Source organism: Monodon monoceros, unplaced genomic scaffold (genome assembly GCF_005190385.1).
Source record: "Monodon monoceros isolate NGI ecotype Baffin Bay Population unplaced genomic scaffold, NGI_Narwhal_1 Super_Scaffold_20, whole genome shotgun sequence".
NCBI classification, from domain to species: Eukaryota; Metazoa; Chordata; class Mammalia; order Artiodactyla; family Monodontidae; genus Monodon; species Monodon monoceros.
Window position 1 is genome coordinate 101,339,372 of NW_021703777.1, and position 13,249 is coordinate 101,352,620.

Here is a 13,249-nt window from a genome sequence, read left to right on the forward strand (position 1 = left end):
GATGGAGGGAAGAAGGGATGGGTGGAGGAAGGGGATGATGGGAAGATGGATGGAGGGATGGGAGGGAGGATGGATGGGTGAGTGGAAGGAGTGAAGGAAGGAGTAGAGATAGAGAGATAGGAAAGCAAAATGAATTGGACAATTACAGTCAAAGCCTTTTCTATAATTTTGATCACTGGCTTTTCTACTTTTTGAAGATCCACTAATGGAAGCATCACATACCCCCTTGGGCAAGCAGAACACACTTTGCTTCTAAGATGCAACTAAAGCTCACTATAGATGCTCCCTTCCTGGTTCCTAAGCTCCTTCCACAAAGAGGTGCAGAATTCTCTGGATGTAACACTCCACCTACTTAAGACATACAACCCCCTTAATGATCCCCTGCACACACACACACACACACACACAGTCTTAACAAGTCCTTCAAATTCTGCTCTGATCATAAGGTTCCAGTTTTCAAGTTCACAGTCTGCAACAACTAGGCTAAAAGAAAAGAAAATAGATTTCTTGGGGACAGATCATGCCCACTCTGTAGAGGCCAGAAGGCTCTTTTTAAAAAACCGATGCTGCTTCTCAATGGCAGCAAACTAGGGATAAGATTTGAGAAAAAGAGTAGCCATGAAAACCGCTCCCAGATACCAGTGATGTCGTATAAACAAGTGGAGGCTGCTTTCTGGAAGAACAAAGGGGGAAGGTGCCCATCACCAGGAGGAGCTCTGTGAGATCCCACCCTGCCAGCAGCATCGCCCTGCAGCCCTGCTGCCATTCCCGGGGTCTGGGTCTCATGCGCCCCACGGAGGGCTGTCGCTCACGCTCATGCAGACATACCAGCGAGAGATCGTCGATGACATGCTGCTGCTCCAGCACCTGCAGGCGCAGGAACTCGATTTCCTGCTCGTCCCTTGTCAAACTGAGGTCATTCAAGGAAGTGTGCCTCTTCAGGGACGCCTGTGCCGACAGCTTCTCTTTCTGCAGCCAAGGGAAGAGAGGGCACTGCAGGGCCACTCATCCACAACACTTGATAGGAACCCACCGTACGCGTCAGGGCGTGGAGTGTGGGCTTGGGGATATGGGATGGAAGAATGGAGGGACGGATGAGAGCCCCCTGGTCGTCAAGCTGGAGGAGTGGACAGCTGCAGACCGGAGTCAGGCCTGAGGTGTGGCTGACTGTGCCCGATGCTGACAGGAAGGGCTGGGTGGGCACTGGGGTGGGGAGAGGTGGATGTCTGCACCAAGCCTGGAAAGCTTGGTCGCTGGGAAAAGAGAGCACGGAACACGTGGTAATGACACACACTCACACCTGGACCTGCCAGGGCGTGGGAGAAGGGTGTTCTGTCTCCCGGAGCCTCAGTCTCCTCAGCTGTAAAATGGGCATGACTGACACTAGTTTAGACAATGAACCTCAGAGTATTCCTTAAACCATCAACTGCAAGACACCACCATGACCACAAAGACCAGTCATCTTGTTGGAGCAAATAAAAGGCCCAAATTCAAAGCACTCAGAGCAAAATTGTAATCGTTCACGTACTGAGCTTCGTCAGTGCACCGGGTTTTCTGTGAGAATGTTTTACGCCATCACTCCATCCTCTCCTTAAACCCACAGCACTGATATTTTCCTTCCCAGTTCACAGATGAGGAAGCTGAGAGAATGAGGGCTGGGCCTAAGGACCCTGGGTGGAGACCCACCGTCTGACTGCCCCGGGCTCTCCGTCAGGCACAGACGCCCACGGTGCTGTGAACTGTGGAGAACAGAGGCAGGAGGGACGGGTGCAGACTGAGACCGCTCGGCAGGCTTCTTGGGGGAGGTGGGTAGGAGGTGGCCCCAGGGAACGTGTACGGTGAGGGCCAGGAGCTGGAGGAGCCCGGGCAGAGACAAGGACTCCGAGACGATGACTTACCATCTCCACGTTTTCCCGCGTGAGATTCTTGATCTTCTCCTCCATCCTCTGGATGCTCTGCAGCAAGTCCTCGTTCTTCTTGTTCATTCGCTTGTTCTTCTCCACCAGGGGCTTCAGCTGGACCTCGGTCTCACGGGAGCGTTTCAGCTGTGGCCAGACAAAGAGGGCAGCAGCTGTAAGAGCCAACCTCAGAGGCCAGTGGAGATGCCCCCTGGCCTGGAGCTGCCACTGCTCGGGACCACATCTCCTGGGTGGTGCAAACACCACGAAGAGCCCACAGACACCTGGCTTCCAAATGCAGGCTCCCACCTGAGCCTCAGAGGGCCTCGGGCAGGGCAACAGGATGGGGGTGCAGCCCAACACGGAGGCCCAGAGACCTCCCTCAGGTCGTCCCCACCGGCAAGCGGCCTGAGCCTCTTCCACACTTCCTTTACCTCTGGGCATAACCCCCAGAGGTCATGGGTCACATGCAAAAAGGTCATTCCAGCTACCTAGCTCCTCCTGGCCACCATTCCTCTCCAGGTAGAGACCTAGCCAAAAGCTCAACACTTTTCAGACAACAGACGATCCCTTGGCCCTGCTCAATGCCAGCCTCAAGGCTCAGGGCTCCATCCAGCCCTGGAGCCACGCCCTGAGTCCTCTGAGCACAGTCCCTATGACTGACGAGGTGTCCTTCCAGTCTCTCTCATCCCATCAGCATCTGGGGAGCCCCTCTTGGGCCCGGGCCCTGTGCTGGGAGCTGGGTCAAAGGGATGACACGATGGGGTGACCGTCCAACAGACGGGAGAAGAGGACAAAGACGGTAACAGAGGTAAGAACACAGTGAGACAGGCGCCAGTGGACACGCCAGGCCGGGGAACCACACATCCAGGGGTTCAGAACGGACAAGAAGACGGCGTGTCGCTGAGTGCAGTGGGAGCACGGAGTCTGGGGGATGGGCAGAGAAGGGGCGGGCATGGTGAGGTCTGATTTAGGGAGCTGAGAGCTCTGCCATTTGTTTGCACCTGCAGCCACACTCCTGCCACACCCGGGGCTTTGAGGCAGGAGCACTCTGTGGTCAGGACTGCCTTCTAGAACAATCCATCACTCTGACTGCTGTGTGGGGGCCAGTCCAGCGAGACAGAGACATGGGAGATGACAGGGGAGGGGGAGGGGGAGCTGGGACTGGGAGGCTGCTCCATTAGAGGCACCCACTCTTTTTCCTTCTGAGCACAGCGTCCTCCGTGACACATACACTAGCTGCATGACCACGGCCGAGTTCTCAGCCTCAGTTCCCTCTTCTACAAGATGGGAATAATGGTAGCACCTGCCTCAGAGACTTGTTATGAGAACTAGATGCACAGTGATAGTCTTCGCAGGGTCATTTTAATGGATGAAAATTATAAACAATTTAAAATATTTATCAGTATCACGACAATCACAAGAACCACTGCATCTATCAAGTACTCGCCATGTGTCCAAAACGATGTTCGGCCCTTCCAGGCATCCCCTCTCATTTAGCCCTCACCACCACCCTAGGAGGGGGCCCATCCCCATCCCCATTCCACAGACAAAGAACCTGGCTACAAAGAGGTGGGGTGATGTACCACACAGAAAGTGCCAGGACCAAGAACCAAACACAAGGGACTGACTGCACACCCCTGCTTTTGGTTACCAGGCTGTGAAAGTTAACATAAAACACTGATGGTAGCCATTAAAGTATAACATGGACCTTGACTCATACACTGTACCTCTAGAAATCTATCCTGCAGAAATAAAGGTTCAAGTCGGTAAAGACAGAAATGTATCTTCTGTGAGGCATTGTTTACAACAGCAAGGACATGCGAAATGGCCTAAATCTTCACCAGTAGAGGAATGGTTGAATAAACCATGCTTTGTCTACACAACAGAGTATGATGGAGCTGTTACAGAGACAAAGGCGGATCTTCACGCATTGCTGGGGGCGCTGTAATTGACACAGCAAGTGAAAAAAGCAAGTTGCAGAACAATATTACATAGGGAAAATGTCCCATTTGTAACCACAAAACAATAAAGAAAAAAGGCTCTTCGTGGGTGTCAAAATATTTGCATAAGCATTAAAAACATGTGAGAATCACCTCAAACTGTCAACAGAAGTTACCTCATGATTTTAAGGTCCCAGTGCTGGCCAGCTTATTGATTCTTATTTTAAACACTTCAGAAGGTTTGCATTGTTTCAAGCAAGCTATTGTTTTTTCTAATCCACTTAGTAAACTATTTTGCCTCTCATGAGGGATTTTTTTTAAGCTCATGAATATTTAAATGAAAAGTGGAGACATAATATTAGATGTACAGTCTGGTGAAAACCATATAAAAATCTGCCTTTAAAAATACTGGAAGGAAATGAATTTATTCTGATCCTGTTAAAATTGTGAAGAGGTGACACTTATTAACACTTTTCATCTCCCATGTTTTTCAAATATATTGATACACTTACTTTCATAATAAAATTGAGAATAAAGAGAAATATTAAGAGACATTGGTCAAGACATTTGTACGTGTTGACTACCACTACATAAAAATCAGGTTAATTGTTTATCCAGCAAACTTAAACATATTCAAGAAATTGCTATTTTTACTAGAGATTTATTTTTTTTAACCAGAAGTTCACATTCACTACTTTTAAAATTAGAAATATGTGAACTTTTATGCAAAAGAAAGTAAATAGATAAGCAAAAAATAAAAATTATCCATAATCACACCACCTAAAACAACTTCCAAAATCCACGATGATGACAATGTATTTTTGTTCTGTAGACTGCTTTTATCATTTAATTCATTGTGAACAAATTTCTATGGCAAATAAACGTACCTATAACATCATTCTTAATGACTGCACGCAATTCATTGCATAAATGTTCCATAATTATTTTGATCAATACTTAGGTGGGGCTTGGTTTTGTTTTGGTTCGGTTTAGGTTGCTACTATAAACAACACTGCAATGAAAACCCTCTCCATACCCCTCACTGAACTTCTCTGATTGTTAGCTCAGGATAAATTCCTACAGAATCAAGGGCACTAACAGGTTTCTTCAACAAACGAGTGTTAGAGTTTTAATCAGGAAGAAATGAGAAGGAAAGTAGAGAAAACCAGATGGCCTGTGCGTTAACTTCCTGTTTAGGGCGTGGTTTGTGGCCCCGGGGCTGCTTTCCTGCATCCCAAGGCGCCATCTGCCTCTTGGGGGCTGATTACCAGTTCATTCCTCTCGTCTGCCAAGAGGGTATTTCTGTCTTCCAGCTTCCGTATCACCGAATTCAGTTCAGCAATTTTTAGCTGAAATCGCCGCACATCTCGCTCGTCCATATGCTGATCCTAAAAAAGAAGCAAGATACAAACATACTTTGAAAAAGCTTAACTGAGTCAAAGCGCTCTGTGGACCCTTTGTGGAAAACTCTGAGGGCAAAGGTGAGCTCCTCACTAGGAGGACCATGCGCCATGCTGGGGCTCCCCCAAATCAAGCAACATGTGGAAAGACTTCATCTCAAAGGCGACAAGACCTCAAACCCTCCAGAGGCTCCCTGACATCTGAACGTGGTATCTGGGGACCTTCCCATCCCAATCCCTGCCCGCCAAGCATCTCTGACAAAGGCACAATCACAGAGTTCCAGGACGCTCCTCAAGGGCAGGCACTGTGCCCACCTCACTCACCAATGAGACGCCAGCGCCTCACGTGGTGTCTGCACACAGCACACTCAACAGACACTTGAGTATTTAGTGAATGAATGAATGAGTGAATGAATGAATGAATGCAGCTTTGGCCTCCTCTGTGCCTGATAAGTACCAAGCTGTGGCCCCAGGTGCCCTCTCTGCTGGCTGAGCTCTCCTCATGGGCAGAGCTCTGCCTTTAAGTCATGTCCTGTCCTGACTGGGTCCCTTTCTGAGCTCTCACCGTATACTCGGCACTCATGTTTTCATTTCTTTTCAACTGAGCTCCACGTTTGGGGAGGAAGGGGTAAGGGAGGGAAGGAAGGACACACAGATGGATGAGAGGAAAGGGGGGGGGGGGGGGGGAAAGGCAGGCAGGCAAGTTCGCCAGAAGAATGACCAGTAGGAGGAAGGACAGGTAGGTGGTCAGCTCTGAGGCCCCAGTGCTTGCATGAGCCCCTCACCTGGACACCCATGAGCTCGGCCATGTCCCCTATGCCAGGTGGGAGCTCTCTCTTTGGACTACCGTGGTACCGCTCAGCCTCTCTGACCTGAACCAACTGCTCATCCAAAGCCTCTTTCTGAAGAAGCAGCTTCTGGGTCTGCCCAGTCTGCACACCGAGTTCCTTCTCCAAGGCCAGAATCACACGATCTTTTCCCTTGATCTCATCCATCTGGAAAGAGAAAGAATAAGCATTCAATTGTAGGGGCTCGTGACCAGGGAAAGCTCTCTTTTGCTGGCCTTAGGCCCAGGGAAAGGTTCAGCAGGTCCATGGACCTGGGGCAGCCGAACTCAGCAACACAGGACAGAGAGACACCGTAGTGCACAGCCCAGGCCCTGCTCCGCCGTCACCGCCCCCAGCACAGAGGAGCACAGAGCTGTGGGTTCAACGACCTATATGGTCAACCAGACACTTAACCCTCGAAACTGATCAGTGCTCGCGTCTCTCTCACCTTAATGGAATAAAGTCAAATCCTGACCCGCCAGGGCCCTCCAGACATCACCCCCTGGCCCTCCAGCAGCTCAGCTTCTTCACAGACTTGGTCGTCCTCTCTCCCACTCCTGTCTGGCCGCGTCCCCACCCCTCCAGTAAACGGCTCTTGCTAACGTCTCCAACGCTCTCCTGGCCCGCAAACTCACTGAACAATTTTCCATCCTCTCTCCTTCTCACCCCGTCTGACACTGTCGCCCACTCCAGCTACGTGAACTGCTCCCACCCTCGCGCCCTCTGTGGGACTTCACTGTTTCCATCTTCTTCTCGCCCTGCCCTGGTCACCATCGAAATCTGTAGTTTCCAAGGCTTGGCTCTCTTCCCAGTCTGTATCCTCTCCTCAGCCAGCCGCATCCTCACCCATGCTAACTCCCCGTGTGCAGCTGACACTCCAACCTCCTCCCTCCGCCCTGACGTCTCTCAGGGTCCCGCGGTCAGAGAGCCGACTGGATGCTTCTGGGGCCTCCAAAGCACCTCAGCCTCCCCACATTAGAGCCTCAGCGTGAGCCCCAGCTCCCCCAGCCCAGCCTCGTCCCACATTCCCTAGAGGAAACCAAGCAGAAAGAAGCTTACGGAGGAGGGAGCTTCTGCCCCGGGCCATACACTTCGATTGTTTCTGAACACAAAGCCAACAGCTGGGAAACCGCCCCAGTAAGGGTGCTATACTGGGGTGCCCCTCCCCTAAATCCATGTCCTTCCTACAACCTGAGAATGTGACCTCATTTGGAAATAGGGTCTTTGCGGATATAATTAGTTAAGATGAGGTCACAGTGGAGTCGGGTGGGCCCTAACGACTGGTGTCCTTATAAGAGGAGAGACACACAGGGAGAAGATGGAGGCAGAGACTGGAGTGATGTGGTCACAAGCCAAGGAACGCCTGGAGCCTCCAGAAGCCGGAAGAAGCAGGAAGGATCCTCCCCTATAGCCTTCAGAAAACATGGTCCTCCGACACCTTGATTTCAGACCTCTAGCTTCCAAAACTGTGAGTGAATAAATTTCTGTTGTTTAAGCCACCCAGTTCATGGTACTTTGTAACAGCAGCCCTAGGAAACTAATACAGGTGTTAAAAGAGAAAATTTCCCAAGTATTAGAGTTTCATTAATTGACAAAAATCATAAGAGTTTCAGCTACAGTGATTACTATCATCATGGGATTTAGGAATAAATTCTATTTGAGATAAGGTACATTAAAAAGTTCTGAAAAGAATACTAATGCTTTAGTAAGGATGGTTTCAACGAAATCTGGATAAAGTCTATATGATGTGGCTTTATTTAACACATACCTGTGAGCGCCCGCCACGAGCGGGCCTGTATGTAAGGCAACGTAACGTGGATACTACCTTGATTACCCAACGTAAAGGTTAAAGCCAACTGATATAAAACAACGTGTCACAGAGGAAAAAGCACTGTGCATGGAGTACAAAAGTATGAACTGGAGACTAATCCCCCACTGGCAAGCTGTGTGACCTCTGGCAAGTCACTCAACCTCTCTAAGCTTCAGGTTCCTCACCTGTAAAATGGGGATGTAGGAACATCCACCTGGAAGGGGAGCTGTGAGGGCTGACGGGTACAGCAGAGACAGGCAGGCTGCTTAGGAGCAAGGCCACTGGGCCCAGACTGCCTGGGCTCTAGCCCTGATGCCACCACTTATTGGCTCTGTCACCTTGGTTTAGTTACTTGATTTCTTCCTAAGCCTCAGTTTTCCATCTGTGAAATGGGGATAATAATAGGGATGTTTTGAGGATGAAATACATTAACACATAAAAACTGCCTGGCACGCAGTAGGCATAAAATAAACATTAGCTCTAATTATAATTGTTGCATGCACATAGTAGGTCTCAATAAATAGTAGTTCCTGTCTTTCCTAGACTTTTGTTTCCATTAGGTGTGCAAATATTGAGGAAATGAATGAATGAATATTGCAGTTGTTTGAATTGTGGTTCCTAAACAGACATGTCCACATCCTAACTTCAGATATCTGTGAATGGGACCTGTTTTGGGAAAACGGTCTTTGCAGGTGTAATTAAGGATCTTAAGATGAGGAAATCGTCCTGGATTAACGGGCTGGGTCCTAAATCCAATGACAAGTGTCTTCATAGGACAAAGAGAAGATGCAGACCAAAGAAAAAAAACATAGAGGGGAGGCCATTGCTGACTTTAAAAAAAAATGCACAACGTGAGAGTTGCGAGTTAAGTTTTATTGGGGGCAAAATGAGGACCGCAGCCCAGGAGACAGCGTTTCAGGCAACTCTGAGAAACTGCTCGGAGGAGGCGAGGGGAGGAGCCAGGATATAGAGGAGTTTTTGCGACAAAGGCAAAGTAGTAGGGAACGTCAAAAGAGGATTGTTAATTAAAGAAAACCAGATATCTCAAATTAAGGAATTTAGTGCTTTCCTTTGTATGGGAAGATGCAAGAGTCTGGGCTCACTGAAATCATTCCTTTGATATGCACCTCAGCTATCTGGGGCCAGTATCCTGTATTTTCACACCCTGAGTTTCCTTAGGGCTCACCGCTGCAGGCAGTCTGAGGGCTGCTAGATGGCAGGTATTCTTGTCAGCCTTGAGTCTCCTCGGGGCTCCCCGGCTCACGTTGAAGGGCTGCAGTCCTTGATGACTGTGACATCCTTTGTTTATTGGTATGGCAGGAAATACTCCATTTATAAATATTCCATTTATCACCATGTAAGAGGGAGGCAGAGATTGGAGTGGTGCAGCCACAGGCCCAGGAACTCTTGGAGCCATCAGAAGCTGGAAGAGCAAGGAAGGGTCTTCCCCGAGAGCCTTCAGTGGGGCGCAGCCCGGCTGACACCTTGATTCTGGACTTCTGGAGCCCAGAGCAGTGAGAGAGTAAACTTCTGTTGTTTTAAGCCACTGAGTTTGTGGCCATTTGTTAAGGCAGCCCCAGGAAACTAATACAAATGCCCTTCTCACTCATCACACTCTCAGAGGGTAACAAACTAAAGCTGATTGTAACTTGAAACATCGCTAGAACAGAGAATGCTGGTTAGGAGCCCTGCCCTGAGGGCGGACAGAAGCTAGCTCAAATCCCCACCCCTACCTGCTGTGTGACTCTGGGCAGACTGGGCCACCCCTCTTAGCCTCAGCTTCGGTAATGTGGGGACACTGAGAACACCCCGTCCAACTGGGGGGAGACTTCAACCACGGGAAGAATTTAGCACAGAGCCCGGCATCTTACAAGCACACAATCAACGTTAGCGGCCACTAGTAATCTACTTCAGCTCCTGCGTAACAGAAGGCTATCTGGTTTAAACAGCAGACCATGAAAAACTTACAAAATACAGTTTACAGAAGGCAGCAAATGGTACCCCCAACCTCCAGACTGAGGCTTTCAAGCAAAGTCCCAGAGCTCTGACAAGCTCTTTGAGTGGCCTTTCTTTAGAAGAAAAAAGGATACTCCCCTTCCCTCTGTATCCCCAACCACCTCCCCACGACAGTTTCCTGGAACTCCAGCCAAGGGTGTGCCCGGCGCAGCTTCTCCTGCAGCAGCTGCAGAATGTGCCTGCTGCGCCCCCTGGTGGCGGCCACCCGCAGCTCCCCGCTCTTCAGAGCCGGAGGTGGGAGCCCCTCCCCGCTGTAGGGAAGAACACGTGATGATGCAGAAAACACTGTTGCCACTGCAGAGTTCAATCCAGAAGCAATGTGAACCAGTGAAAGTTCATTCATTGAAACCACTTAAACATGCTTTCATTAATTCAACAAATACTGAATTGAGTGCCACCAGCAGGTGCTGGGAAACACTGATGAGCAAAACAGATCAGAGTCCCCGCCCTCAGAGCTTCCATTCCAGAGGGGAGGGTAGCTGAAAACAGAATAAAAAAGTCAACATGGAGTAGATCAGAGCATGATTAATGCTAGGAGAAAAAGATAAATCGAGGGGAATCAGTGGTGCCAACTGGGGAGGTGTTACAAGTTAACAGGCAGGGCTCCAGTCCGTCCCCCTCAGCATCCCAGCTGCACACTCCTGGCTTTGCACTGGAGCCCGGAAGCGCTGCCTCCACCACTGCATTACACTAGTTCCTCCCACAAGAAAGAACGGCATCTTAAGTAAGACATCTCTGGAAATCCAAATTCTCAGCCTGGAAGAGCACCGATTCCCCATTTATCCTAGAAAATGAGCAGAGGGCTTACACCCCATCATGTGGGAAAGGTTCCCAGAAAACAGTCTCCACTAGTGGAGATGGCATCCAGGAATGGATGGACAATGTGGAATAGATTGTGGAGCCAACATTTTCTAGGTTGTCACATTTCCCCAGCCAGAGTCCTGAGGCTCCAGAGGTCAGGAGACCTGCCAGCTCACACAGCTACTCTCACTATTTGTCGACTCTGGTCTGGCCCCCAGGCTGGGCCCTTAGTGATCTTGCCCCCTGCCCTGAGGACCTGAGGAAGTGTAAACCTCTAACAATGAGCTTCTCAAGCTTCCCCAAACCCCAACACCTGAGTGTGCTGGACATTCCTGGGTTGCCTCCCAGCATCCATTTCCCCTTCTCCCACACTCCCACTCTCACCATGTGGTTCAGGAGAGGGGGTGGGGCTGAAATCACTCCAAGTTCCCAGGGCAGGCCCTGATTGGCTCACATCACCTGCATGGCTCCACTGCCTACAAGTAACTGGTTCAGGGATGGATACATGACCCAATCAGAGCCAACAGCCCGGAAGAGGGTGTTGCTAGGACCCTCCTGTTTCTCCTTAGGAGCTAAGAAAGAGCTTCTCTCACACCCCAGTGTTCATTGCAGCACTATTTACAATAGCCAGGACATGGAAGCAACCTAAGTGTCCATCAACAGACGAATGGATAAAGAAGATGTGGTACATAGATACAATGGAATATTACTCAGCCATAAAAAGGAATGAAATAATGCCATTTGCAGTGACATGGATGGATCTAGAGATTGTCATACTGAGTGAAGTAAGTCAGACAGAGAAAGACAAATATATGATATCACTTATAGGTGGAATCTAAAAAAAATGGTACAAATGATCTTATTTACAAAACAGAAATAGAGTCACAGATGTAGAAAACAAACTTATGGTTACCAAGGGGGAAAGGGGGGGAGGGATAACTTGGGAGATTGGGATTGACATATACACACTACTATATATAAAATAGATAACTAATAACAACCTACTGTATAGCACAGAGAACTCTACTCAATACTTTGTAATCACCTATATGGGAAAAGAATCTAAAAAAGAGTGGATATATGTATATGTATAACAGCTTCACTTTACTGTAGAGCAAAAACTAACACAACATTGTAAATCAACTGGGCTGTTTCCTGTGAGGATGTGGGGTCTGGCACAGTGGTGGCATCTCACCAGCACACTGAGAGCTCAGAGCCTGAGAATGACGCATCAGGGGACACAGCAGAGCCCGAGAAACCTGGGTCCGGGGTGACATCATTAGTGCCACTGGAGCTATGCCTGAGGCTAGTCCTGCTACTTCAGTCATGAGAGCCGACAGACTCATGGTTTAAGCTAGTCTGAGGTGGAATTTCTGTCACTTGCAACCATAAGATTCTAGTTGACATACAGTTAGGGAAAGAACAACAGTCTGGATGATGGCTATTACTTTTTACTTACATGCTAGTGTGAGCTCGGGACTACATTTGTACTTAAGAGACACTCTCTCTCTCAGTCTTCAAAAGACTCTCAAAGTAGACATTATTTACTCCATCTTACAGATAAGCTTGAGGCCCTGAGAGGTGAATGTGCCCACACACTAGTCAGAAGCAGATCCATGATTCAGACTCAGGTCAGCCCCTGCAAAGCCCTCACTATGCCCTCTCTCAGCCCCAGAGGCACAGAATCTAATCATTTCTCAGCAGTCACTCGTCTCAGTGAAAACCTCAGTTTAGCCAGCTCCCAACGAACCCACCAATTTGTGAATAATTCTGTTAGTTCTACTTCATTTGCAAAGTTTGGAGCATCAAAGAATGAAAAAGAAGCTGCTACCCCAAGATCCATTCTCGTCTCCTCCTTGGTACCTGTAGTTGGGTGAATGGAGTCCCCCTCAAATTTCATGTCTATTAGGAAAATCAGAATGTGATCCTATTAGAAATAGGGTCTTTACAGATATAACTGAGATGAAATCATAACAGATTGCGGTGGGCCCTAGATCCAGTAACTGGTGTCCTTATAAGAAGACGACAAGACACAGCCACGTGGGGAAGAGAAGACCATGTGGAGGCAGAGGCTGGAGTAATGCAGCTGCAAGACGAGGAACACCAAGGATTCCCGGCAACCACCCAAGCCTGGAAGAGGCAAACAAAAGATTCTTCCCTGGAGCCTTCAGAGGGGCACAGCCCTGCTGACACCTTGTTTTCAGACTTCTAGACTCCAGAATTGCGAGAGAATAAATTCCTGTTGTTATAAGCCATGGAGTTTGTTATAGCAGCCCTAGGAAATGAACGGAGTGCCATACCAGGATTTATTAGGAGCTGCCATGCATTTCCCAGCTCCCCTTGCAGCTGGGTGAGGCTGAGCAAGTAACTTCCGGCCAAAGAGATGGAAGTGGAGGTATATAGAACCTCCAGAAAGAAAAGTGCTTTTAAATGAAGACCATACCCTCCTTCATCTGCCCTCCTATTGCCAACCTGGGATGCAGATGTGATGGCTGGCACTCCATGGCATGAGGGGCCATGAGGACCATGGCCACATCCCAGAGCCCCTTCTGAG

General features: G+C 49.0%; 1 protein-coding gene across 2 annotated transcripts in view; it reads right to left on the reverse strand.

Annotated features, from left to right (window-relative positions):
• Window positions 1–13,249, reverse strand: part of JAKMIP1 (janus kinase and microtubule interacting protein 1) — a 128,596-nt gene that overhangs the window by 47,406 nt on the left and 67,941 nt on the right. For both annotated transcript variants that reach the window (XM_029235365.1, XM_029235367.1), the window contains 4 exons: window positions 6,027–6,236; window positions 5,110–5,229; window positions 1,899–2,045; window positions 829–969 (listed from right to left, as the gene is read on the reverse strand). In XM_029235365.1, the coding sequence (XP_029091198.1) occupies window positions 829–969; window positions 1,899–2,045; window positions 5,110–5,229; window positions 6,027–6,236 (618 nt within the window). The remainder of the gene's footprint in view (window positions 1–828; window positions 970–1,898; window positions 2,046–5,109; window positions 5,230–6,026; window positions 6,237–13,249) is intronic.